At 38.2% G+C, this 27,999-nt stretch overlaps 3 protein-coding genes and 1 long non-coding RNA gene across 6 annotated transcripts; 2 read left to right on the top strand and 2 right to left on the bottom strand.

The window, feature by feature from the left end:
- The first annotated feature begins 565 nt into the window (after positions 1-565).
- p2rx5 (purinergic receptor P2X, ligand-gated ion channel, 5) lies at positions 566-13,635 on the top strand. Its single transcript, XM_038297616.1, has 12 exons — positions 566-844; positions 1,341-1,491; positions 4,262-4,333; positions 4,416-4,491; positions 5,583-5,667; positions 5,811-5,891; positions 6,653-6,791; positions 9,800-9,933; positions 10,029-10,122; positions 10,345-10,410; positions 12,133-12,221; positions 12,308-13,635. The coding sequence occupies exons 1-12, from the start codon at positions 714-716 to the stop codon at positions 12,561-12,563; spliced, it is 1,374 nt and encodes a 457-aa protein (XP_038153544.1). The 5' UTR covers positions 566-713; the 3' UTR covers positions 12,564-13,635.
- Positions 13,636-13,692: 57 nt separating this feature from the next.
- Positions 13,693-16,758, bottom strand: emc6 (ER membrane protein complex subunit 6). 2 transcript variants are annotated; one of them, XM_038297618.1, is made up of 2 exons: positions 16,556-16,758; positions 13,693-14,351 (listed from the first exon to the last, which is right to left on the bottom strand). In XM_038297618.1, the coding sequence occupies exon 2, from the start codon at positions 14,320-14,322 to the stop codon at positions 13,990-13,992; it is 333 nt and encodes a 110-aa protein (XP_038153546.1). In that variant the 5' UTR covers positions 14,323-14,351; positions 16,556-16,758; the 3' UTR covers positions 13,693-13,989. The 2 variants fall into 2 exon arrangements, with proteins under 2 accessions (XP_038153546.1, XP_038153545.1); XM_038297617.1 differs by having other exon boundaries at positions 13,693-14,354.
- A 1,322-nt stretch (positions 16,759-18,080) lies between these two features.
- LOC119791490 lies at positions 18,081-20,689 on the bottom strand. Its single transcript, XR_005281867.1, has 2 exons — positions 19,967-20,689; positions 18,081-19,108 (listed from the first exon to the last, which is right to left on the bottom strand). It is a non-coding gene; the product is annotated as an uncharacterized LOC119791490 (long non-coding RNA).
- Positions 20,278-27,975, top strand: shpk (sedoheptulokinase). Of its 2 annotated transcripts, none has more exons than XM_038297624.1 (7): positions 20,278-20,480; positions 20,518-20,685; positions 24,187-24,361; positions 24,435-24,587; positions 24,714-24,889; positions 25,152-25,352; positions 27,081-27,975. In XM_038297624.1, exons 1-7 carry the CDS (start codon positions 20,336-20,338, stop codon positions 27,473-27,475), a joined length of 1,413 nt encoding a protein of 470 aa, XP_038153552.1. In that variant the 5' UTR covers positions 20,278-20,335; the 3' UTR covers positions 27,476-27,975. The 2 variants fall into 2 exon arrangements, with proteins under 2 accessions (XP_038153552.1, XP_038153551.1); XM_038297623.1 differs by having other exon boundaries at positions 20,278-20,473; positions 20,544-20,685.
- Positions 27,976-27,999: the final 24 nt, after the last annotated feature.

The raw sequence follows: 27,999 nt of genomic DNA on the forward strand, positions 1-27,999 counted from the left end.
ACAATTTGTTTTAAAAAAAGGCCAATTTTCCTCGACTAGACCAGGTAGGTAAGACTATTTACTAAGATGATAGAAAATACAACTCTATTAAATTATTTTAAGTGTTATGGTTTGAAACATGTAATTATCTTATTTTAAGAGCAAGAATACAAACTCCTTTGACAGATTATCGTATTTAACAGCTCGTTTGAAGGGCAAATAGCCTAAACTTGAATTTAATCCACAGTAGATAGATAGATAGATAGATAGATAGATAGATAGATAGATAGATAGATAGATAGATAGATAGATAGATAGATAGATAGATAGATAGATAGATAGATAGATAGATAGATAGATAGATAGATAGATAGATAGATAGATAGATAGATAGATAGATAGATAGATAGATAGTGAAAAAAGTCGTTCCTGAGGCTGTGTTCTTTACCGCCTCTAGGGGTCCGTATGTGATCGCGCCTATGAATCTAGATAACATGAGTTTCACTTTTGAAATGTGAGATAAACATTTTTAAAAAATTTCACATCTCATGTTTGCCAGGATTCGCCTGTAAAACTATCCTGAGCGTGAAATAAAGCCCCGGGTGCCCCAGGCTGCATTGCGGGATGCCAGGAGCGGCCCCTGGCTGTCCCTCCGCTGACAGGTGACCCAGCTGCAGCTGATCAGCGGGGAGACACAGCCTGCCTGCTCACTCTGCTTCACACAGCCGCGACAAATGGCTGGCTGGGGAGGCTTCTTCTTTTCTCTCCTCAATTACAAGACGGAGAAATATGTCATCGCCGAAAACAGGAAGATCGGGATATTGTTTCGCCTCTATCAGCTGGCCGTGCTCGGATACATTATCGGGTGAGATCTGTTGCGTGGATTAAAGACGCAGAGAGTTCACGACTAAGTTAAAAATAGGAAATATTATGAGACAATTTAAAACAGCTGGTGACGTCCGAGTAACAAATAATTATTAATGTTCAGTTTAGATGGTGGTTAGTTTATTTGAGGATTTGTGAAAATAAATAACTGATTAGGTTGGATGCTCTCTAAAGTAGATGAAATAAAACTAAATGTAGAGTCATCTTTATTCCAAAGTCCAGAGGAATGACTGTGGCTGTTGTAAAGTGGTTTTCCTAATGGCATGCAGGGCTCAGGTTCATGCACTGTGCAGCTCCTGGGGCATGCATCTGCATAGACAAATCATTTCTAACCAGCTGCACCCTGGCTTCTGCAAAGACTCTGTAAACAATGTTCTTCCTGGACATGTTACCACCAGAGAACAATATGGCCCCTGACAGCTAATAACACAGAAAAATGTTTGAAAACACAATGACTGATGATGATGATGTTTCAGGTGGGTGTTCGTGATGAAGAAAGGGTACCAGGAGAGAGAGGAGGCCATTCAGGCTTCAGTCATCACCAAGCTTAAAGGTGTGTCTCTGACCAACCATTCAGAGACAGGACCTTACCTGTGGAGTCCAGAGGATTACGTAATCCCTCCGAATGTGAGTCTGTCTTCCTTCTACAACAGGGGTCCTCAACGTTTTCCAGCTTAGGGTTCCCCAAACTGATGATGAGATGGAGCAGGGACCCCATAATTATATATATTGCATGAAATTGTGTTATATCAAACTGGTCCTATAGTCACTCTATTACAGACGTAATGTAACTAAAGTAATTTGGCCCTGGGATTATTAAAGTATTTTTGATTCTGATTACTGGTTGATGGGACAGGTGTTGTGAATGAAACGGTGCCCAGCTTGAAAGAGCTCCTGTGTGTCGCTGAATGTGTGCACTGATGAATGAAAGACATCTTCTGCCTCCATTTATCTGTTTACTACAATGTGTTGAATTCATGTTAATGTGGATTTAAATTTGACATTTCAATTAGTGGAAAAATTTGCAGGGGGGAATATAAAAACAAGTCTAATCAACCAAAACTTATTGCGACCCCCATGCAGTATCTTCATGGACCCCCTGTTGAAGACCTCCGGTCTACAAGGAATAATTCCCCTTAAACCTTTTTAACACTTTAACCACAAACTTCAAAATATTTTAATAGACGTTAAACTATAGAAAAATAAGGAAAAAAATCAATTATGAAAACGATTAAGTTAATGCACTGTGACTTCATTTTAAATGCTTTTTTTTTATCAGTATGCATCTACGACTTTGTTCATTGGGCTGAGTGATATATTTTAAAAATCTCATCCAATTAAACTTTTTTTTTTTCTCCCTCACTTAAATTGTATAATAAAAAAATTTAAATGACCTATAGTGCTTTTAAAAATGAGGTTTTATCTTCCCCTTTGGGGGAGATGGGCTTCATTTTAAAGGGCAGCAATTATCAAGCTGGGAAAAATGCTGTAAATTCATTGTGTTTCACAACAAACATTGAAAAATAAAGCACTCTTAATGTTTAGAGCAAGTTGAATCACACATTGAGCTAGTTTATCAGTTATTAGCAAACATCTAAGAACAAAAAGTGATAAACTGGTGTCACTCTGAGCTATAAGCCCAAGAAATAGATTTTTACTTTGACAAGTAGCTCAAAGCTTTGTTATATTGAACAGGGAATATGTGTGTTTTTAGGCATGGACTTTGACTAGGCCATTCTATCTTACGAATATGCTTTGAATGTAACCCAGGATTTCTAAAACCCAATCTTCAGCAAACCCTCCCTGCAATAATTCTTTTTCAGTGTTTTAAATGATATTTAAGGAGCTTTTTACTGGATGTCTAAATGAAACTGCATTCTATCCTTCAGTTTGAAATGCATCTCTTCTCCAACACAGCTGAATCAGATCAATGGCTCCTTGCCAGGTCTCTGCAGAGCGTAGCGACATGCTGATGAGGAAATCCAGCCCTTTGGTTTAGATGTGTTGGAGAAAAGTGAATCTAAGAGTGGCAGGAAGTAACTCCTGATGTACTGCAGCTGTACGGTGCCAGATGTCGAACATCTGTCCCAGATTTAAGTCTTCTCCACCAAACTGATATCCCCTCTGGATTATCCTACCTTTACTTCCAGCCTTTCAGTCTCCACAGCATCATGCTACTGCCACCATGCTGGGATGAGGTTTTTAGGATGATGTGCTTTGTTTTTTTTGTTGGTTTTCCCAGGATGGGACGTTTAGTTTATTGGTCAAGCAGGTCAGTGTTTGGGGCGTACCCATAGTTCAGGGATAGAAAATGACCCAACCTTTACATATGTCCTTGTTCCAACATACCTGAATCAATTTATTAGAAGATTAAGATTACTCTAGAGAACCTGACTGCATGCTGCAGAGATATTTCAGCCATTTGATTCAGATGTATTTGGACCAAAGACAAATCTATGGTATTTATGCAGGATTGATGTCTGTTTTGGGGAAAAAAGTATTCAACTAATCATCCTAGTTAAATAAAAGGAGATCGATGGATTTCACTCAGTTGGCACATTTATTCATATCTTTGCAAAGAGAGAACAGTTCATCATACAAACCTTAGGGCACAGCATTCTGCCCTGTTCTGCATGAGCAGCGTTTGTTCCCCCTTACTCACAACAATGGAAAAGTAGTTAGAGACAAAACAGATTACATACACTTTGGTTAAACAGTAACATGTTATGAATAAACCTTGAGAAAGAATGTGGCTTGTTATGGGAAGAAGCTATGTCTGGTCTATAAACATCCTCACACAGAGAATTGTGTGGCCTTAAAGGTGAAACAGACTGAGCGAAAACCTTTATAGTGAGTAAATAGGATAAATTAATATATGAAATAAGAAAAATCTAAATTTTCCGACAACAATGTCATATTTGTCCTGTCAGCTCCTCCAGCTGTGCCTCTGCATCCTTCTCATTGAACGCTTTGAATGTTCTCTAATAAACATCTGAGCTATTTGCAGAATATCTTGTTTTTGTTTAGAGACTGAAATCTGTGAGGGTCGCTGGCTTTTATTCAGGATTATTAAAGTCATGTGGGATGTGGCGATAATGCACATTTCTGTATAACATATTGAAACCTCAGTCATTTCCCTTTAAATATACAGTACTACACTAATTTATGACGGCTTATCCTGTAAAATCCTTGTGAAGTCAATGTTTATAATTTGAAGGAAAAGGTTTTAATGACACCGTCTCGTTGTCTGCCACCAAACCCCAAAAGGAGGCTGTCTTTATCTGTCATGTAGCATTAGCCTCCATCTAAACTGATTGAACAGTATTGAGCTTCTCCTGGTTTGTAATGGGATTAACCTGTTTTTCTTTCCTTTCCTAAATCTAATTGAATTCTGCAGGGTGAGCAGGTGTTTTTTGTAATAACAAATTATGTAGAGACCCCAAATCAGAGGCTGGGATTCTGCGCTGAGGTGAGATTTCTTTATGCTGTTTTTTTTTTTTTTTTTTTTTTAAATACCATTTATATTCTTAAAGACCCTTTCTACCTTTCAGAGCATCAAAGTACCAGATGGACGGTGTCAAAGCGACGACGACTGCCCTGAGGGGGAAAGTGTTATAGCTGGAAACGGTAAAGATCGTTCATTGTGGAGTCTGAAACTTTGCAACTATAAATTTGACAATTTTTGAGAAATGTTTGTCTATAAAACAAAATTACTCCAACTGGTCTGAATTTAGTTAATGCCAAATACTGATTTAAAAGTTCCTTATTATTCATATTAAAAATACAGCAATTTAACCATTTGAAGCCAATATGGAGGTACTACATATATTGCTCTTTGCAATAGCTGTGCATTTTTAGGTTTGGATTAAAACTTAAAAATGCTTCAGATCATCATAGATTTAACACCCCTGTGGTATGACTACTTTCAAAAAGTTTAAGGAGTTTTCAAAAAAAAATTTTTTTTAATCAACCATCATGTTTTACTACTAGTGGTGGTGAATAAATCAAAACTCTGCAATGTGAAGAACAGATATTGTTATATTTCAAGCTTAAGAGCTTCCCATTCTTCTGTTTATTCCGTTCAAATAAATCTGTATTATTTGTAGAATCTACAGATATGATCTGACTTTCTCTTTAAGAAGTTTCAGGGGTGACATAGTTTTACTGAAATGTTAAAAAACTAAAACAAGTTAAGAAATGTGAAACAAAAAAATAGGGAATAGAAATGCAATGAAAGATGTTTGAATTCTGTCTAAAAACAATAAATGACAGAATCAAACTGGGGGAAAACATACTTGTGCACCTCTCTGTGTTTTGGGCTGGGTCTAAAATTACTGAATGAAACGTGTTTTATTTTTACATTCAAATAAAATCTATTTGTGGAAAACCAATTTTGTCTTGCTTTGACGGACGTGTTCAGAAGCATGATGCTGAGGGCTGCTGTGGCTTATTGTTTAAACCTATTTACAACCAAGGCAGATTACCTGTTAAAGCAACTTAAATTAAATTATTAGTTATCCGCTTCTAATCATCAAATTTTGAAAGTAAAATATAAAAAAAAATTTCCCTGTTGGGGAAGATGCTGCTGTTTTTTAAAATTTTTTATAAGTTTGACATTTATTTGTAGATACTGGAGATTCTTTCAGTTTTATTATCTTTTAACTTTCCATTGCAACTATAAGTGCTCTATTGAAAAGAAGTGATGTTGTGTCTAACAGGAATAAAGACCGGTTTGTGCCTGAACAACACGGGGACCTGTGAGATCCATGCTTGGTGTCCTGTTGAATATAGCCAGAGACCAACGTGAGGTTCCTCCTGCTGTGTGCTGCTGTCTTAACACTCACTCATATCCGTCAGAAATACACCAGAGGTGTCATTTCAAATGCAGCCCCTGCACTTTCTTTTAGCTGTCCTCAAAAAGCCCCCTTTTCTATTTGTGTCCCCAGAGGGCCCTTACTGAGCGAAGCAGAAAACTTCACCATCTACATCAAGAACTTCATCAGGTTCCCCAAATTTGAATTCTCAAAGTAAGTAGCTATAAGTGTCCACCGAGGAGGTTCTTAAAGCACTGCAGCATAGAGTGAGATGGAGCAGCGGGGGTTATACATATTTCAATGGCTGCCTTAAATAGCTTTGGGGTGCCGAGTCCTCTATTTATACTGGGCTGTGCATTGCTCCCAGCGAGACAGTGAAACAGTCATCTGAGACGTCCTTGACAGCGGCCCTCGGTGTGGACAGGTGTTAGATCAGACGGGGTTTGCCCAGAGAGCTGGATCCATGCCCCAGCCGGGTGATGTTTGCTGTCCGCGTCCCTTTAGAAGAGCAGAGCGGCCCTGATGGCTGTGCCTAATCCATCTTCAAATGCATCTTCTTTATTAACCACAATACGCCAGGACATGATGGGAGTATGGAAGTCATTTGACGCCACTTGATAATTGCCACTAAAAACGGCTGGCAACACTACACCCATGACAGCGAGACGCGTTCAGTTACACTGGGAATCCTGTATGCCGCTGCTGGAGTGGGTGTTCTGGTTACAGCAGGTCTTAAATAAGAAATATTACTAGTTCAACACTTTTTAAAGTTTGCAGCTAATCTTCGGAGGTTGGATTGCTTGAGATTAAAGAAGCTTGCAGTCAGTTATTCATATAAATCACTTTCTGTAACATGCACACAAATTCTGCAGGATGTTGAATGAGAGGAAACATATCAGAAGAGAAATTAGTGAAGGAATAAAATGCAAAAGAAAGTGGGGGGTTAAATTATATTTGCTTTCTTTAATTTTTAGGTCAAATGTCCTTGAAACGTCTGATGAAGGCTACCTAAAGAGATGCTTCCATGATGTGAATCACCCCTACTGCCCCATCTTCCGCCTCAGAGATCTGGTCAGCAGAACTGGACACGACTTCCATGAAATGGCCATAAAGGTAGAGAGAGAGGGAACTGATTTTTCTCATAGCATTCCTAAGGTGTTCAGTTCAGCATCTTATGCTGATGTGCTTTTTGTTGAAGGACGATAATTGTATGCAAGAGTTTGTGTGGGCATGGATGGTTTCACTGAGTATAGTTAACTATTAGCCATTGTTTTATGTCAGAGACTTTGCCCCTTTGCTCTAGTTTTGTTTTCTCTGATGGTTTTATTGAAACCAGTACAGGAACATTACAAATTGTTGAATTTATCAAAGATATATTATTTTAAAGAAGTGGCTCTGATCACTGCCCAGAGCTGATATAGGAAAAAAATATCTAATGGGCTCTATGCACGACTCCACTCCTTCCTCAATATGAAATAGCAAATGGAATACAATAGAATAGAAAATCCCCTTTTTGTCCCTCAATGGGGAAATTGTGGTGTTTCAGCAGCAAAAGGTTATAGCAAAAAAATGGTCACACAAATGTGGACCCTAAAAGTGTATAAAAATAATAGAATAAGTGGCAGAGTTAAAAAATAAACAAATAAAATACTGTACTGTATAGTGTTTTTACAATATAAACACTGTGTATATGGAGACTAATAAATATAAAGCTGTGGACATTTTTAATTCAATTCAGTTTATTTATAATGCGCCAATTAACAACACATGTCATCTCAATGCACTTAACAATTAAACCAGATCATACAGTCAAATTGATTCAAAGTTTTTCATCTAGGAAATCAAGTTGATTGGATCAACTCATTGATTTGAAGGGAATCCCTCACACTAAGCATAGTTGTAGCGACAGTGGAGAGGAAAAACTCCCTTTGAACAGGAAGAAACCTCCAGCAGAACCAGGCTCAGTGTGAGCGGCCATCTGCCGAGGCCGACTGGGATTCAAGGAGACCTCAAGTAGATGTACAGTAAGAAGCAGAGATACAAAAGTCAACTGTTAAAGGCGACCCCGTCCAGGAAACACACAGCCAGGCAGACAAGCTCCGAGCCAGCTCCCATGTCAGAGGATGAAGAGAACACATCCAGTGAAACAGGAAACAGTCAGAGAAACAGGACTACACTGAAAAACAGGCCGATCTCAAACATCTATGAACTATTGTGTTGATGGCAGCAGCACAGCTGATATTTCTCTCCAGGATGGAGTCACAGCCAAACAAGAACAGAACAGATGAAGCTACTATGAGAAAAAGCAGAGAGAGCATAACATTAGAGACACTTTCCGTAATAGATATGTGAAAGAAAATTGCAGCAACACCAGAGATGTGCAAAATGACAGCAGCAGATTTAACTTAGACAGAAACTGTGCAAAAATCAGCATGAATTTAACAACTTATTGAGGTTGTTTGGAACAGTGATTAATAGACATTTGAGACATATAACAGACATTTAAAGCAGCTCTTTAGTTTCCTGTCTTTTTCTACTGGATGAACAGATTAATCTAGGTGTGCCTGACTTCAGTAACCATCACCAGACACACCTATATTAATCTGTTCATCTAGTAATGAAAGACAGGAAACAAAAGAGCTGCTTTAAATTCAGGAAGTAGTGGAGTTTTGCATAGAGTACACTGTCAGCTTGTTCCTGGATTTTTATTTTGCCTCCTATCCTGGCTGGTCTGTTCATTTTGGCCATTTCTCTGTGTCTCTGCGTTCTTCTGTCTGTAGCTGCCAAATCCATAGTTTTACAAATTTTGGTTAAGAAAAATAAAAAGACCTTCTTAAATATGTAAAGGAAATGTTTATGGCTGATAGAGGGGTTTTAGGTTTTAAATAGCTGCATTTAATTGACTACATTAACAGACTTGATCACCATTCATTTAGCCTACTCTATTTCTTCACATCTGGTGACTCTGGATCCTCCAGCATTAACCTTTAGCTTCTTAATCCAATGCTGCTTGATTTGAGATTATTAAAAGCACTCATAATCTGGTATTAGACTTGTATACTAATTATTAAATATATATTTCACCTATTTTAACAGACTAAAAAATTAATGGAGTAGTTTCTCACATTTTTTAACATCTCTTTTTGTTCTCACGGGGATATGCACAAGAATTTGACCTGTGTGTTTCCGTGCACTCCTATGGATGTAGCGTTAGCAACCTTAGCAGTTAGTCGTGGAGCGTTTAGAATAGTTTGACAATTTATAAACCAATGGTTGGAGTCATGTGAATTTAAGTTACTGCCTCTGGAACAAGCAATTCTCCTTCAAACCAGAAGGTGGCAGCAGTGATGCCACCACGTTGAATGTTCTACTTTGACATTTTCAAGTTTGTACATTAACCAAAAACTGACAACAACAAAAAAGCAATTAAATATTTAAAGCAGTATACTACAGTTAAAGGGGACCAATGCGGAATTCATGCTCTGATACAAAGGTTTGTTTCATGAGGGTCATGAGGGAAGAGTTTGTCTCTGAAGTCATGTAGGAATCTTCTATGCAATTATAAATCAAGAACTGATCAACCTGTTTTTTATATATATATATATTATGTAGAACCATAAATTCATTTAAAGAAGCACTGATGTATAAATATTTACAGATTCTCATTTAATAGAAAGCTCACAATGTGTTCTGTCTGAAGGTGCCTTAGTTTTTACCCCTAAGTGCATATTGGCCCCTAATTGGCCCCCCTATGAACATTTTCTAGAGCTGCCCCTGTTACCGACTGCCTGCAGGTGACTCCATGATAGTTGGAATTGTCCCATTTGGTGGCATAGAGAGGGATCTGCAGATAGCAAACCAGGCTGATGTTAGCACCAATAGAAACATTAATTACACTGATCAAGAAGGACCAAAATTGTTTTCTGTATAGACCGAGCTCTTGTGGACTTTTCTGGTTTAAACACATGAAAAAATAAAAATAAAAAACAAGCCACTGTATGACTCTGGATTGTCTGTCAGGTTTTAACTGAACATCAGCAGCATATTTAACATCAAAGAGTCAGAATCCTGGGTGACGACTCCTTTGAGTGATTTAACCATAAGCTAACTCTGTCTATTAGGGCGGCTCTATCGGTATCCTCATAGAGTGGAACTGCGATCTGGATAAGGACGCCTCACAGTGCAATCCGAAGTACAGCTTCACCCGTTTGGACATGAATTTGAACAACTCTGTCTCATCAGGTTACAACTTCAGGTGCGTCCTTTAAATGGTTTCTACTCTGCTTCCCTTTCTCCTTTTTAACACATTTATTCCCTTTAGCTGTTTTTGTTTCTTCCCCCTCCATCCAGATATGCAAGGTACTACAAAGATCCAGAGGGAGAAACTTATCGCACACTATACAAGGTGTATGGGATTCGATTTGACATCATGATAAACGGAAAGGTGAAGATTTAACGTTAGCATTTCGTTATGAAAATAGTGGGTTAAAAAAACGTTGAATGGAGCATTTAATCTTTCTAATGGGCAGTTGAAATAAAATTAAAAGAAACTGTCAACAAAACCCAAGTGATCTGTCCAACCACATATTAGTAATAATAGTATAGTGTTCAGTACTTAACCACGTGGATGTGTTCCTTTAAAAATAATCATATTAATGTTTTGCAGGCTGGGAAGTTCAGCATCGTTCCCACAATAATTGCGATTGGCTCTGGTGTTGCTCTGATGGGTATAGTAAGTAAATTATTTATGCATTTATCGGGCACCGCAATACAAACATTCTTTATCCATCTTAGGTTTTTCTTTGAGTTACATTACAGATCGATACTTTAGGGGTTTTTATTCCATCTAATGAAATAGACAAGCTAAATGTAACGCATTGTTGTAGAAGGGAAGGAAAACTACACCTAGTTTTAGCATTTTTAAAGAAAACTATTCAGGCTGACTTTTTTTTTTAATTCTGTCAAAAAATTCCTAATTTATCTGCAAAAAAATCTTGAATTCAGTCTGATTGGATGGCATCTGTTAACAGCATTTTTAAAACTTTGACCGGACTTTGACTAGGACATTCTGATATATAAATCTTTAATCTAAGCAGTTCCACTTTAGCTCTGAAGATATGTTTAGAGTTGTTGCTGGAACATTTTCCTGCCTCTAGCTGGTTTCCTTCCAGTAAATTAGTATTTCAGAGCATTTAGCTACTTCCAGAGATGGGAAGTAACGAAGTACAAATACTTCGTTACTGTACTCAAGTAGATTTTTCTGATATTTTTACTTTACTTTACTACTTATTTTTATGGCGACTTTTTACTTCTACTCCTTACATTTTTACACAAATATCTGTACTTTCTACTCCTTACATTTTGGCTCGTTACTTTAGTTTTGAATCATTTCAATGGAGTTACCGTTATTATTTTTCACGTCATCAATACCAAATTCAATCTAATTGGATGGGAATCTACGCTGCATTTGACTCACCACTACAAGATGAATCGACAGATTCGGCGGTATTCATTCGCGGCAAATCATTGCAGCTTGGTGGCGGTGGTGTTAGCCTAGTAGCATGGACGACGAGATGATTGAAAATGAACACAACGGAGATCTAGTCCTATTGGCAGACATCCATTTAAAATGTAGGCAACGGCATGAAAAAAGTGGTTTCTACTTTTACTTTTATACTTTAAGTAAATTTACAAGCCTGTACTTTGTTACTTTTACTTGAGTAAAGAAGTTTAATCAGTACTTCCACTGTTACCAGAGTATTTTTTAATACAAGTATCTGTACTTTTACTCAAGTACGGGAAGTGAGTACGGTACTTTTGCCATCTCTGGCTACTTCTATCTGTTCTTTCTGAAGAACAGCAGGACCAGGATAGCGTCACCATGTCAGTTTGTTTTTAAAGGAATTTCATGCAATGCTTGTTTTCCGGGGGGAAAATAATTTTTTTATTTCCTCTGCTCATGGCCCATTATTCCTGTCTGCTAAAGCTTTGCTTGATTGAACCTCCAAATACATTTAATTCAACAAAAAGGACTTTCTTGACACTCTGTCATTAGGCCAGATTTGAAGCATGCATCGCTAATCGTAGCAGTATTGATAAAAGATGTGGATCTTTGCAGCTCCTCCAGAGCCTCCGTGGTCCACATGGCCACTACAATAGTTTGCAGTTTTTCCAAGCTGTTTTAATTTTCAGATGGACTGAACAGAGCTCTGTGAGTCGAAATGTTGCTTTTTAACCAAACCAGTTGCAGTTTCTTGGTCTCCATGTTGCCCTTTCTGTCAAACTATGTAAGGTTTTCCTTCCAAATCACAATTAAGCAGTGTTTTTGTTGGTTTTTTACTTAGAATCTTAAAATTCATCTAAGTTTATTTTGACAGCAGGGCACTCTATCACATTTTCATAACCGGAATATTATGAACTTCTGCAGCTTTTTGAAACATCCTTGGTCTTACAGGGAGCCTTTGTGTGTGATATGATACTGCTGTACATGATGAACACCAGCTCCTTCTACCGAGAGAGGAAATTTGAAATAATCAACTTTAAGTAAGGCTTTCTGGCTTAATCCTCCTACCCATCACCTTTCACTGAAGCTTTTCAAATCCATGCTGTTTTTATTTAATTTTTTACAGAAAAGAGAAAAATAAACAGAAGGATGGGAATCGAGATAAGAGATCCAGAAAACCTGCAGCAGAAGAGGGAGCAGCCAACTCCCTAAAAACACCGGAGGAAACTGAACTCACAGTGGAACCTTCTGCTGAGAGCGTTGCTGCCTTGGAGAAACGGGGTCCCACCGTTCCACGTAACACGGGGCAGCGCTACTCCTCCATCCTCTCCAAACAAGGCACGGTGCCAAAGCATCACATCACTTTCTCTTCACACAATTAGGAATGCAGGCGACTGAAGTCTGCCTCCAGAGGTGTCTTTAACGCTGCAGGTGGTGGATCCCAGTGTCAGACTGCTGGCCCAGTCACTGGCTGAGCTAACTGAGGGTTTATTCACGCAGGGGAAACCTCAGTGCTCTGCAGCCCACAACAGAGACCAGAGGGCTGATAACCCAGAAAGGTGGCAGCGTCGGGGCTATTGATAATTCTGTTCAATGTTTTGGGTTTTTGAGGAAAACTACATGGATGTTTTGGTTTCTTTATATTTTGGAAAAAAAATCGTTATTTTTCATCAAACCATATGAGGACGCAACAGATTAATGGGACTGGAAATGATTGGGCTCAAAGGGAGCTAGCATGTTTATATCAGGTGTAGCTTTGTAAGTCAAGGGATGAGCTACAGGCAGTTCCATAACACAAAGGTAACCTCACAGGCACATTAACAGCGCCTATAGAGGTTGCATTTTTGATTGTTGCATCATGAGGTATATACTCTTTATACCATGGTAGATGGTGTGCTTCAATGCTTTAAAATCAGGCTGCTGATCATTGTGACACAGGGACCCAGCTTCATACAACCCTTTAACTGGAGCCCCGATTGAAAGTCAGCGAATTGATTTGATTGTCAGATGCTGCAGCAGCTGCCTGTAAACAGTCATCAAACCTTTGGATGTCAACATTTTCCCTGGCACCGATACATTAAACTGCTTAGAAAAATCTACTTCATATACATCCTTGGTCTCTCTAGAGCCAAATATGATCCTCTCCTCCTGGCTACTGAATTTACTGTTCATTGTAAGGTAAACAATTGTCAATATCCCCATTCTCCTAAGATGTGAAAGCTCCTGAATGTAACTTGCAGACACAGTAAAAGTAAGTATGTTCATACTTGGAAGAAACACGTAAAAATGTTTTTCAGTTCACCGTTTTGTGAAAGGTTTTTATGAGCTGCTGCTTTTCCATCTGCAACTTTAATTTCAGCCAGTGGCCACAAATTATTTGATTATGTAAATATTGGAGCAGAGACTCTCAGTTTTGTCTGTGTCAAAATGGATGGCAACATTTTTTTTTTCTTCTTCCATTTGTTCATATGTACCCATGTTGAATTACTGTACGAGGCATTAACAGATGAATGCAAAGCAACATGCACAGATGTTTTTATTCCAATCACAGTTGCAATAACTTCATGTCTTACATGACTTAATTAGGATTTTACTAAACCTAAGAGATTAATTGTGGTCATTGCCTCTCTGGGCTGAGCACAGAGCAGGTGTAGTGGAAAAGGAGGACACGTAATCCTGCCTACAGTGAAACATCTACTCATTTAGGCTTTCACTACAGAGGTGTGCTACAAACAGCAGGCCAGACAAACCTAATGATTTACATAGCTTCAAACAGGAACATATGAAGGTTAATTGTGGGCGATCGTCTTAGTATACGTGCACCATTCCATACAGGAAAGTCCAGAACAGGACGTAGGTGAAAAGGCCCCCGACGAGGCCTCCGGTGAAGAGGAGCCGCCGTGATTTAAAGCACTTGTTCCACCTCCGTCCAGCCTTGAGGATGAGCAGCAGAGAGAGCAGGAAGGAGGAGAGGAAATAGAAAATGAAGCCGTACAGTCCAGTCAGCCCCAGGATGCCGGCCGTGGCTCCTGAAAGAGCGGACACGGAGGTGCGGCAGTAGTCCAGCACGGCCGCGTTACCCCTTACGGCCACTTCGCTGATGAACTGCGGTCCCTCGCGCTTGGCCCCAACTGTTGCCATCTTGGGCTTTGGTCGACCACCAGAGGGTGCTGCTGTGACAGGAAATGAGTTTAAGATGCAGTGTTAGGTCTTTTTTTGAGTTACTCATCTAATCTAAATTATCATCCTGAAAACCTGTGGAGAGATACCATTTACAGATTCAAACGCCACATTCAATTTTGCACCAAATGCATTAAAAAATGTGTTGCCAGAAAGATGGCATGAAGTATTAAGGTTATTTGAATTATCTTAATGGTACATGTGCATTTATTCATTTACACACAAAGGTTTGTTCTGCAGTGAGAGATTTGGGCTCGGAAATATCTACATTTCATAAAAAAATAGAACCTTCAACCAGAGGCTTTAATCTACTACCATGCAGTTTAGATGTCTTTATGTCAGATTAACTGAAGTTCCTTCATTTTAACCCGGGTTCAACTTGATACTAAAGAAAAATGATATTTGATCCAAGAATAAGCACATCCTCTTTTTGGCTCTATATGTCTATAGGATTATTATGACCATGTTAGGTCTGCTTTCTAAAGTTAAAATACAGTTTATTTTAATAATTTCATTTATTTCATGTGCTTAACTAAATAGAACTGAGTCTAAGAATTGAAATTCAATAAGAATGAGATGCAACAGGACACTGGCCAACAACCACAATCTTATTGTTCTATGCTAAACTGATTAAGCTATATTTCAACTATATATTCAGTTCCTTATCAGTGAATTATACAAAATATTTAAAATTACTATAGACATGAGGCCTTTTCTGAATCAGTGCTGTGTTTAAAAAAGCAAAAGAACTGAACAAGTTTAAACTTACGTTTAAACTTTCTATTCAAGATACGAAGAAAAGATTGTCAGCTGATGACTGAGCTGAACATATCCCAGCAAAGTTGCTCTGTTTAGGTTTTTTTAAAGAGCTTTATTTTGTGGGTCATTCTCATTAGAATAAGTTAAGTCTTTTGAAAACATTAGTTTCAAAGTAACAATCCATGTTGTAAGGAATAAAAGATAGATGGGTTTCAGTATTGGAGCTTAACGCCGATTTAAAATCTAAGCTGCAATTAAAAACATAAGCTATTATTTTTATTAGGGCTACAACTAACGATTGTTTTGCAAATCGATCAATCTGTTGATTATTTTTCGATTAATAATCAGATAGCCAAATGTTGTTAAAGATTTTTTACCAAATTAAACCAGGTTAAACTAAACCTTTTCCCCTGAGGAGTTCCTGAAAGGACATATTGACAGAAGAAATTTTTTTTTTAAAACTCTTATATGCAAAATGTTTCTGTATATTTTTGTTACAATTTTGATATAACTAATCAAAGTGGGTCGCTCTGTCATCTAAAGGCATGTTTTAGAATCTCTATGCCCCAGTTAATGATTAATCGATTACTGAATTAGTTGACAATTATTTCAAAATCGATTCATCCAGTGAATTGTTTCAGCCCTAATTTTTATTGAGATTAAATAGGAGTGAAATCTTCAACTATAGTGTCATGGTGCCTCCAGTCCTGACAACGATTCACTGTAAAATAAGAGTAATTTAACATTGCAGGGAAGACCAGCAGTTGTTTATTATTAAGTTATTTTCAGGGAAAGAAACAAAAAAATGACCTGGTCTAAAGAATTTTAATGTTTGAACTGACAGAAAGCCCTGCAACTTTAACATGTTACAGGGAAATCAGTTATATGTCAACGATTTATCTTAAATAATCCATAATGCGGAAAAAATAACCAAGTACAGACTCTGTCCCAACACAAAAGAGATATATTACAAATAATATTTGATTAGTTCATCTAGTGGTGGTGATAATAATCGAGATTAAGCTGGATTATCCAAATTAATACACGACATTTCAAAGATAACCATGCGTTGTTGATTTAACTGAATATAAGCGGTGCATTTAAAGATTATTCACAAAAACTAAACAGCCTAAATTCAATGTAAACGTTTATATATGAGACACTTTATATGATCGCCAAGAGGAAAAATGAACTAATATTTTTCGGTGTTAGCTTAGGCCGACATAGAGCTGACAGATGACGTCTGCTGTCAAATGGGATGATTAAATCCGGGTAGAATAACGGGCCTCAACTCCAACCACCGAGTAAACATCTACAGCCTCACAGGATCAGCCTCACTGCATTTCACACACAGAAGAGCTGCTTTACATTCATGTCACTGATGCTGCTGCTGACAGGCTAGCTTGTTAGCTTAGCCTCAGTAACGACCACTCACCGGGTTTTAAAGACGTTTTCTGGTTCCACTCGATTAAATTATTGCTTCATAATAATAACATATATAAAGTTACTTCACAGCTTTTAAAATCAGTCGCTAAGAAATATCAGCAGCTTCAGCGAAGGGACGACGGATTCATTCTCACAGGACTGACACTCCTAGAAGAAAGTCAACCATGCTCCTTCGCAGTGCATTATGGGTAGATGCTAGTCATCAAAAGGGCTGGTGGTGCGTTCAGAGTACAAAAAAAAACTCGAACATCTTTGTTTTGTAATAGAAATGATTTTTTTTCGCTAAAAGTGTGTATAACTAAATAAATTATTAAACATAATAATTTCTAACAGATAACATGGCGGCGATTTAGTGAAAAGTAATTACTTTATTTCCAAGCTTTCCTTTTAAATTAAGTAAGACAAGAGAACAGAATACACAGAAGATATGTCTAAGAAGGTGTTATAAGGTCATTTAACTTACAGGAACAGTTTTATTCGATTAATTTAAATTTAGAGAAACATACAAAGCGATGTTAATTACAGTCGTAGCTCTAGAGTTTGTTTGTTTTTTATCAATAAGTTTTAATAGCTGTAGGCATGAAGGAATTTTTTGCAGAAATCTCTCATATCGCAAGAGAACTAATAATTTTAACATTAGTTTATGTCATTGGACATTTAATAGGCTATCCCCACATTAAAGTATATGAAATGCTATTGTTTATCCAATGTGTTTATTATAAGATAGTATTAGAAATTGTATTTTTAATTCCATCCACCCTACTTCTTAAAGACAAGCTGAAACTTTTGGAGTCAGCCTCCATCTGTCCCACTGGATATTGGATCTTTATCTCTCAGGCAGGTCTGTGGGGAACACCAAGATGGAGGCTACCATAGAGAAAAGCAAGGAGCTGCTGGTGGAGTTCCTGCATGTGCAAGCGCACCTGAGTAACATTGTGTGGTGAGCATCCAGGTAGCTGATACTGAGAGACTGGACTGTTATAAATACCTTGATAACCACCTTTAAACAATAAACAGAACAAACTATAAATAATATTTAAAAGAAGGTTCAAAGCAGAAACCTGCTGAAGAAGTAAAGATCTAGTTGACTGCCAGAGAGGCTCCTTAAGGCATTTGATGTCCCTGTGGAGGAGTTAATTGGAGCAGCTGAGAGAGATGGTGGAAAATAACATTTTGGACAGTGTCTCCAACCCTATGCATGAATTGTTTGAAGAATTAATGAGCTCTTTACCATTGCAAAAAAAAATGTACAATGAGCTTTATGGAAGTTTCATCCTTCCAGCAGCTTTAAACTTTTTAACATTCAGCATTTTTAGTTTGTTGCTTTTATGCATAAATATACATACAAGTTGAGCACATTTTTCAAAGCCACCCCACTCTGCTGCCTGCTTTGTTTTTTTTCTTGTTCTGCAGGCTACTTTTAACCACTAATAGCTGTAAAGTATTTTTAATGCTGCAACTATTCTGTCAGTGGAGTCATTCAATACTCATTTCTGTTTTTATACATATTTTTAATTTTCATGTCTATACAGATAGCAAATACAATCTTAATATTAATTTAAATAATTACTTTGTAATGCTATAAATTCTAGATAATTGAAAATTTTGGGGAATTTGTTTTAAAAAAAATACTTTCATGGGAAATTCAAAACGATAAGATGAAAGAATTATTATTATTATTTGAGACGTTTTTATTCAGTAGTTCGTTTATTTGAACACAAGAGGGCAGTATTGTGCCAAACGCAATAGGCGTTAACTTGGTCTTGTCGAAAGGTTATATAAGTGTGAACTGTTTAAATAGTGTAAATGGTGTAAGAGTACAGTCATAACCAGAGGTGTCAAGAGTACTTAAGTACACTTCTTAGGTATCTATACTTTACTCCATTACTTATTTTTCTTCCTACTTCTGACTTCTACTCATTACATTTTCACACAGGTATCTGTACTTTCTATCCCTTACATTTTTTAAACAAATAACAAAAGCAACTGTGCAACTAAGTAGAAAAAGTAAACAATTAGATGTCAGTGCAGAGCATATAGATACTTTAGAGCATATAGATAATGTCGAGCATATAGATATATAATAATAAAACAATATAACATGTAACATGAATATATAACTTACGTATGAAATGTATATGACATGTTAACATGTTGTATATTATTAGAATATATATATTATAGTTTATAATATATTGTATATGTATAATAGCAGTCAATTTCAGTCTGTATCTTCAGGTTTGGGCACAGGTCTTACTGCCTGTTGGTCCAGGATCCCCTGTAGCAGGTTGATTACCCGTACAAGGCGTGGGACCTTTCTCCTCGCTGTATTCGGTCCACCATGTTGGCTACCAGCATCCCAAATGCAATGAAGTCATCTTGGGCCGAACGCTTCCTCTCTAATATCTCCTCCCGACGCTGATCCAACGGCTCCAACTGCTTCACAATGTCCGCGTCATTCAAGCGCGTCCGCTTGGTGACACCATGTGGCGTAGAGGGCAGAGATGAAGGTGAGGTCCTCGGCTGAAGAGGTGCAACTATTCTGAAAACGGTCTGTAATCAGCATTTTTGTCTTACCCAGTATTTCATGTTTTCTATGTGTTAACCCATAACCCCTCCTGCTGGGGCAACTAAACTTGTACAAGCATCAAAAATGAAGCAGCAGACGTGTTTTTGCTGCTCCTGCTGCGTTTGGTGTGAACGCAGCACTGCGGCAGCAGCAGCTTTCAATAGAGCGTCCATTGAAAGATAAAAGTTCTATTTTCTGTTGCTGTTGTTCAATAAAAGTACGTTTTAAGATAATTTGAAGCGAGAATATTATACTTTAAAGTGTCATTATGTAGTCCATTTACCGATTTAATGCGTAATTTAAAAAAAGTTTCCGAAGTTGAGAGCACCGCGGCAACCAGCAGAGCTCCGAGGCTAACGGCAGCCAGAGGAAACCGCAGCCCGTCTGCAGCAGCCCTTTCTCGGCATAGCAGTGTGTGAAGGACCGCTGGGTCTGATGGCGATTTTTGACTCAGCTTTGGAATCAGTTTTGAAAGGATTAGACTTGGGGTTTTCGTTGAAACATGAGCAGGAAGAGGCTCTACGCTCATTCATTTTTAAGGAGCACATATTTGCCGTTTTACCAACAGGCTGTTTGTTTACATTTCCCCACCAGCTTTCTGTCGCCTTACTACGTCACAGTCAGTCGCGCTCATTGGTCAGAGCGTTGGCCAATAGGCACAGACAGTGGTTTGAAAAACAACGGGTTCTCATCAACAATCTTCCGATGTCTTATTCATCGGAGCGAGACTAAATTACACATTTCATCTCCCATTAAGTCTGGTTTATCAGGCTACTCTTGGCCAGGACTCCCTTGAAAAATAGGTTTTTAATAAAGTGTAATAATACTCACTGCTGCCACCCTCCGGTTTAATGGGGAACTGCTTGTTCCGCCAAATATCCCCACTCACAGTGTTAGAGAATCTTAAAAAAAATCCTGGATAAAAATTTTATATGGTCTGTCTGAAACCTCTAATAAAAAAGAAAATGATTAAATCCTTCGATAACAATTTAGGTTGTGTACACAAACAGACACAAACCGTCCTAAAAACCTACATCCTCGGCGGAGGTAATATTATAATTTCAGATTTTATACTCCAACCCAGAATGTGGCGGTAATGCATCAGAAAACTGTTTACCAACCGCCATAAAAAAAGCAGAAGAAGAAGAAAGTCGACCTTGCCTCCAGGATGATGTGCCATGGTTAGTAGAGCCAGCAACCATGCCTAAGTTCATCCTGGGGATAGATGTGGGAACCACTTCGGTCAAAGCTGTGCTGCTGGCAGCGGACTCCAGGACTGTAGCCGTGGGTCACCCTGAACCCACAGCTGCCAATCTCAGCGACGTTAGAGGAATAAAGGTGAGCTGTCAAACTTCCCTGTGCAGCTGAGGGACACAGCTGAGCCTCTTGCTCTCTGTTTGGTATCCAGGCTAAGGAGCAGGACCCCGGCCTGATCATAAACGCCCTGAACCGCTGTTTGGCTCAGCTGCCCAGAGACAAGCTGCAGCATGTTAGCAGGGTCGCTCTCACCGGACAGATGCACGGGGTTCTGTTCTGGACTGCTAAGGGTGGTAAGAGGACTTCCGGTCTGCTGATTTCAAAATAAAGCAACAAGCTGCACACATAAAGGCTGTTTATTTATCCAGGATGCAGGCTGGATATGGCTGATAAAAATAGGACAAAGTTTTATCTGTCACGGTAGTTAAATATTAATGAAATGGACTTGGACATATTACAGCTGCCATAGATCAGGGCTCTGCAACCTTTCAAATCCAAATATGCATTTTATTCTGAGTCCTGATAAATAAAAGTCTTCTAGAGCAGCTGCATATTAAATGACCTTTTAATAAAACAGAGGTTATTGGTTTTTTTTAATATCTGCTGTAGGAAATCTGTTGCCATCTTAAACAACCGACATTTTGTGTTTTTTTAGCTTTTAAAATAAGAAAAAACAAAATGATTGATCAAGATGAAGTATTGATTTTATTTATTAGGGAATTAGTTGATCTAAAACAAACAAACACGACTGCTAAACTGATGAAAAGTAAAATAGATCTAAAACAAATTTCTGATCCTTTTAATGTCATTTTGTTGTGAAAATTCAATTCAAGTATTTTTTTTTTTAATAAAAAACATTATAGTTTCCAAAACTGGCATTTCTTATTACACTTATTACCAGATTCTACAATGCGACACTACAACAGCAATAACTTTTGTGCAATGTATAATTTGCAATAATTTTTTAATACCCTTTGCAATAACCTGTTTCTCTACATTTGACACCCAGTGCAATAACTATATATCTAAATATCCATCTATATAAATATAATAACCCTGTATAATAATCCTGCTAAAAAAGAGCCTTCAGCTGTCATATTTACCCCCCATGCACCTCTTCATTTGCACCTTCCTCTTCTTTTTGACTATTTTAGCCGATGTAAATTTCTCCACTTTGAGATCAATAAAGTCAATCAATCAATCAATCACATAAAAAGAAAAGTATCTTCATGACAGTGTAATTACAAAGAACAATCACTTGGTAAAATAAAAAAAAATACAAAAACATTTTCTATTAGAAAGTCATGAAAAACAGAATGAGAGAAACATTGTTTTTTTGTCACAACATAATCCTCAGAACATTAATGCTGATACATAAAATTAAATGATTTACTTTTTGACTTGGCTTATCAACTTTTCAGATGAATGTATTCATTTTGTACCATAATCTTTTAATGATTTTTCTTTAAACTAAATTTACAGTTGCTAACATATGTAGGCAACATTAGATTTCTGTTGTTTTTCTATGATGGAGTTGCTCTCAGCTTTGAAACAGAGGTAGAGCCTGTAGACCACATCTGACCCCACAATTTCCCTCGTTTGCTGTAAAGTGGTGTTCATGACCAAAAATGATAACTTGCAAAAGGATCCAAAGAGCCACATGTGTTCCCCTGCCATAGACCCTTCAGGTGTGAACCAGTAAAAGTAGATAACATAGGGCCAGCCTGTGGAGTGGTTGTTAAACTATTTGTCCCATTCCAGCATTTATATTTACTTTCCATCAAAGATTAGATTATGATTCTTTCAAACAGCCACTGGAAACAGAAACGTAGTTCAATCCAACTGCAGGTGACTGGAGAACAGGATTCTACCACGCTGTGTGGTCTTTACCCTGCTTGCCCTCATGGGAAATGCTGCCTTCTTGCAGGTATAACAATACAGCTTATGTCCACTAGGGGGAGCCAAAATCAACCAGAACTGAAAGTTCTTCAGTGCTGCTTTAACAGTAGTTTATGTGGTTGAAACGATCTAGTTATTAAAAAACACATTCAGTAAATAAAGGCTTCAAATTCCATTTAAAGCTATAGTTTTAAAGGTATGAAATCTATAGTTGGTAACATGCTCTGTCCAGCAGCCGACTGCAGGCTGGCTGCCTGATCAGGTAGCTTGACTAATCAACCCATTTGTATCGGCCTCTGCTTCTAGTTTTAATCTGTAAGGAGCAGAATGGCGCAGTGCATAAAGGTATAATGGAATATGAGACTCTGCATGATAAACACTTGAAATCTTCCACTAGTGGATTTAGATAATTTTTTTTTTGTGTGCTGTTTCCAAATAAACAGATTTCTTTTTTATCCCTGTCAAAAAATATATATGTATTTTGTCCCTGATTTGTTTTGTTTTTCTTAGAATATATGTATATCCATGTTTTTTCTTGCTATAATTTTAAAATGAATACATAAGTAAAACATGCATTTAAAAAAAATATTTGCTTAATCTTAGCTCTAATAAGGAGAGTTCCTCCTAGAGGCTGTTGGACATTAAACCCATCACTGCTCCCAGTAAACGTTTTTGAAAAGTTTTATTTTTCTTTTTTTGTAACCAGTCTTTTTTCAAGTTTTGTATATTTTTTTTATCTAACTCGGTTGCACGTTTCCTCAAATCTGAGTATACTATTCTTAGTAACTGCATAGTATTTTTTCTTATGCAGATAATTTCCCCCCTGCATAGTTTATGTTCTGTTTTTATATTTTCTGTTTCTGTGACTCTAAATGCTTCGATGTGTCTGGAACAGATGAATCTCCCCACTGATAAAATATATTTCTGTTTCTATGCCATTTTATTTTTCATTTCACATTTGCTTAACCAGGAAAAGTTGAATTGAGATTAAATCTCTTTAATCTCTTTAATCTCAACATTCAGCCAACAAGCAAAAGTAAAAATGCTTATGAAAGTACGCCAGATGTCGACAGTTTTAGATTTTTTAATATAAATTTAAACTTTCCAGAGTATGTTAGGATAAAACAGATATTTATTATTATTTCTAAACAAAAGGAAGTGAAGCGTTTAACTGTCTTTGGGATCTTGTATCAACCAGGGGTGTATCGGAGAATTTGGCAAAACGATTGATTTGTATCACAATTATCCTCTGATATACCAATACATTTACAAAGACAATTATTATTATTTTTACTAATACAGTTTTGGAAAAACCTCAAGATCTTGTTGCTCTGCTGGTGCAGAGCATCAGAATAATAGGCTGTAGAGTGGTGCTCTGCAAACTATCAATGAGAGGTTCAAGGGTTATATCAAAGTAAGACAATTAAATATATAAATATATATATATTTTACATTTAGCCTTATTTCGAATCAGTACTAACGTCTTATGAAATATTCCTATACTGATCTTATGAATAAACAAATATCGTCTAAAAAATACTGTCATATTTGACACAATCATGTTTCTACACCCTTAATATTAACTATCTTAGCTGTTAGTATGTTTATTAAAAAAGGTTAAAAGCTCACAGTTTAAACAGAGCAGCTTTGCTGTACTTTGTTTAGCCTTTCTGTTAGTCACTAAAACTCTTGCTCTCTCTCACTGAACGAACAGCAGACGTATGTTTTTCATGGCTTCACACATACATCTTCCTTCTCTGACATCCTGTTAGCCTCTGCTTGGATCGCCGCCACCAGCTACTGTACAGATATAAGGGGTCATTTTTGTTGCACTGGTGGTTATAATCTTTCTAAACATCATCACCCAGTTAAACATAGAATATCTGTTTACCCAGGCTGCGATTGGTCAGACCGGGACTTTTTCACACCCAGAGACACCAGCCAGCTGGTCACATGGCAGGACGGACGCTGCAGCAGTGACTTCCTGTCCTCCCTCCCGAAGCCAGAGTCTCATCTCGGGCTTTCAACAGGCTTCGGCTGTGCAACGATCTTCTGGTACATGAAACACAGGTTGGTACACACTCAGTCCTTTCAGGAGCCACTTTCAGCAGTGAATAAATACGTTTTTCTGGTTCCTCTGCAGCCCTGAATTCCTGGAGAACTTCACAGTTGCTGGTACCATCCAGGACTACGTGGTGTCCATGTTGTGCACTTTGGACACATGCATGATGACGCCTCAGAATGCAGCCAGCTGGGGCTTCTTCAACACTGCAACCAATCTTTGGAACGAGAACATGTATGTAAAAGTTCATGTTCTATGGCCTGTGCACGTATTATCGGAGATTATAACCACCTAACAGTTTGCTCCACCACTACCGGAGGTCTGTCTTACTGAACAAACTACATTGTGTGCATGCTGTAGTCTGAAGGCTGCGGGCTTCCCTGTTCGTCTGCTTCCTCGCTGTGTGCCATCTGGTGCCTTGGTGGGACAGACATGCTCTGCCTGGCATGGCGTTCCTGCAGGCACACCAGTAGGGGCCGCCCTGGGAGACTTCCAGTGCTCCGTCTACTCCTGCATGAGTGCGCCAGCAGATGCAGGTGAAACAGGAAGTCGTTAATGCATTTAGTGTATTATGATCAACATAAAGATTTTAATGCATTTTAAATAAGCCATGATAAGACATAATGTGCCTAAAAGTGACCTTTTCTGTGGTCAACTCGCTGAAGTCTAACAAAGTTCATGTGATTAATGCATGACCTTCTTTAATGTTTGAAATTGTTCTCATTACATCTTAGCACATAAGAAGTATAAAAATACTGTCTATTTCTTATAGGTTATTTCCTTTTTAACATTTCCCAGTTCTCAACATCAGCACGTCAGCCCAGCTGACCTTCGCCATGCCAGCTGACTTCATACCTCCTGATTCCCCTCAGCCTGAGTCATCCATCTCCTACTTCCCTTACTTTGACTCGTCATACTTGTCTGTGGCAGCGTCGCTCAACGGAGGGAACGTCTTGGCCACTTTTGTGGACACATTGACTGCCTGGATGAAGGAACTTGGTATGTTTTTTGTTATGCATTGCATTGCAAAGGTCTTCATTCTCCACTAATGTGGTCACATGCCATCTGCAGACATTAAGGCTTATTTGATGAAAGAAAAACCCACAATGGTGACAGAAATACCCTGAATCTGACAAAAGTAATGAAAGATTAAAAATCTATGAAAATGGTCATATGAGATTTCTTTTCAACCATCAGTGTCTGCTCATCGCTCTGTTAGCCATTTTCCCAGCTGAGCTGTGAATCCAGACTTATTTTCCTTTAACATCGGCTTCTTTTATGCCTCTTTTTTCCACCAAGACCTAATTGGTATTTTTTCCTCTCTCAAAATATTCCTCCACCTAAGCTGTTGATTTCTGCTCCTCTTTCAGAGTTTTAATGGATTTTTATTTTAACAACCTCTGATTAAAGCTCTCCTTGTATCAGTTTAGATGTGCTGTTGTGTCATAAACTTTCCATTGAATAGATTAAACAGAGCTCTGTGAGATGAAATACTGTTTTCTAAACTTGTACCCACTTATGTTCCTACAGTCATCATTGCTATTAACATTAACTCTGAGGGTGAGGAAAAAAGGTACTAAGAAACCATTATTTTTATAGAAAACAAAGCGAAATCTAAAAATTTAGTTCATAAAGAAGGAAACTGTATTTAGCTTTTATGGGAATGTCCACTAAATGCGACGTTATGAGTAGAAATGTATTTATCTAGGAAGTGATCTGCTGATTATTGTCATTATTGACAGTGTTTGGCATTTCTGCACAATAACTGAAGCGTAGCTAATTTAATGGACGCTGTAGTCACATTGTAACCTGAGCTGTTTATTTTCAGAGCTGATGGTTTTCCTTTTGGTCAGTTCAGTTGCTTTTTTAAAGCGAAAACTCAAAACAAGCTCTTCCTTTACATTTGTTCTGCACATTTAACAGAGCATACCATCTGCACACTGCTCCATTTTGCCAATTTAGCCACTTTAACACAAAGTTCACATCAGTTTGAACCTTTTGTGTTTGATGTCGGGTAGCTGTCAGATCAGCAGCAAGTCTTGCTTCAGTGATCATTACAGATGTTGCTGCAGACAGGAAGCAGGGCGGTCCTAAAATAAACTGGAGGCAAACTTTGGTTCTTAGTCGGCTCTAACAGTAATCCAGAAGTTTATGAAGTAGATGAGAAGCACCTTAAAGCTCGTCTACCTAAAATACGGTGACTTTAATGCCCTGAGTTGCCATTACATGGCCAATTTCAGATTGATTTAAATAAAGCTCATAAATAGCTGAAGGTCTATTCTATTCATTAGCTGTCAATAACCACACATTTGTCTCTTATTCCTGCATGAGTGTGTTGTGGAACTGCCTTTACTTCATGCATTTTCATTGGAAAATAAAACAAGTATTTCTGCGCCCTAATTCTAGATCATAGCTCTCCTACTTTTCTATTTCTATATTTTCTGAGTAACTCTATTAAGGTAAACTTTGAGCAGAAAAAAAAATAGATTTCTGTTAGACTGTTGACATTCTGACGTTATTTGTTAATCATAGATTAAGATCAGAGGGGATGTCGCACCATGTGTGATGTAGGCATGTTGGTGTTACACAGTTCTACATTAAGCAAGCAATAAAATAATTACAACAGTGACCTTTTCAAGTGTTTCTAACATCTTCTGATAGCAGTTAGCACTATGTGTAACCCTAGACAAGTTAGACTGACCTTCTGCTTCCTTTAAATCCTGACAGGCGCAGAGCTGAGTGACTCATGTATGTATGAGAAGCTGATTGGCTGCGCTCTCAACCAGGAGACCAGTGACCTGACGGTGAGCCCCACCATCCTGGGGGAAAGACACAACCCCCTCTGCCTCGGTCAGGTCTCCAACATCTCTACCTCCAACCTCTCCCTGGGTCACGTGTTCAGAGCGCTGTGCCGTGGCATCGTGAGCAACATCGTCTCCATGATGCCTGTGGAGCGCCTGCAGCAGGCAGGGGTGGGGCGGATCCTGGGGAGCGGGAGCGCCCTCACTCGCAACGAGGTGCTGAGGCAGGAGGTGGAGAGGGCGTTTCCTCTGGAGGTGGTTTACGGACAGAATGCAGACTCCGCTGTCGGCGCAGCCATGGTGCTTTCAGACCGGCTCTGAACAATCTACTGGGAAACAAGCATGTTTACATAATCAGCTGAGATTTTTGCACAATTCTGGACACTTTGGTGTAATTTAATGGTTTTAATTGGATAAATTAACAGGACTGCTTAAAGCAGATTTAAATATAACATTTTGATTTCTGGAGGAGATTTTAAACTCTTATAGAAACCTACGAGGACTTTATTCCCTTTAAGCGGGGATGTTGTGTAACGTATCGATTAAAGGTACAGTGCTTTGCTCCTCCTCTTCAAACTGTATGCAGCCAAACAAAGACAAGATATGTAAAGTGTGTAAATTTTAACCATCTTACTCATCCTCATCTTCCGCTTTATTGTGGACTGGGTCACATGGGCAGTAGTCTAAGCAGAGACATCCAGACGTCCCTCTCCCCAGACACCTTTTAATGCTTTTGTATTTTCACTAATTTTGAATGAGTTGCTACAGTTGGTTTGATATTTAGCCAGTTCATCCATCCAGATGCTGCCTTTTAGGAGGCCATCATTACCGGTAATAATTTTTTA

This window comes from Cyprinodon tularosa, unplaced genomic scaffold, assembly GCF_016077235.1.
Source record: "Cyprinodon tularosa strain WSP-4 unplaced genomic scaffold, ASM1607723v1 ctg392, whole genome shotgun sequence".
In the NCBI taxonomy this organism is placed as follows: Eukaryota; Metazoa; Chordata; class Actinopteri; order Cyprinodontiformes; family Cyprinodontidae; genus Cyprinodon; species Cyprinodon tularosa.

Bases quoted from the DNA above. Each gene is read 5' to 3' on its own strand.
- p2rx5 (XM_038297616.1), top strand. From the start codon at position 714: ATGGCTGGCTGGGGAGGCTTCTTCTTTTCTCTCCTCAATTACAAGACG. The intron at 4,492-5,582 runs GTAAAGATCGTT...TGTGTCTAACAG, and splicing joins AAGTGTTATAGCTGGAAACG to GAATAAAGACCGGTTTGTGC. The intron at 10,411-12,132 runs GTAAGTAAATTA...TTGGTCTTACAG, and splicing joins GTGTTGCTCTGATGGGTATA to GGAGCCTTTGTGTGTGATAT.
- emc6 (XM_038297618.1), bottom strand. From the start codon at position 14,322: ATGGCAACAGTTGGGGCCAAGCGCGAGGGACCGCAGTTCATCAGCGAA.
- shpk (XM_038297624.1), top strand. From the start codon at position 20,336: ATGCCTAAGTTCATCCTGGGGATAGATGTGGGAACCACTTCGGTCAAA. The intron at 24,890-25,151 runs GTGAAACAGGAA...AACATTTCCCAG, and splicing joins GAGTGCGCCAGCAGATGCAG to TTCTCAACATCAGCACGTCA. The intron at 25,353-27,080 runs GTATGTTTTTTG...AAATCCTGACAG, and splicing joins TGCCTGGATGAAGGAACTTG to GCGCAGAGCTGAGTGACTCA.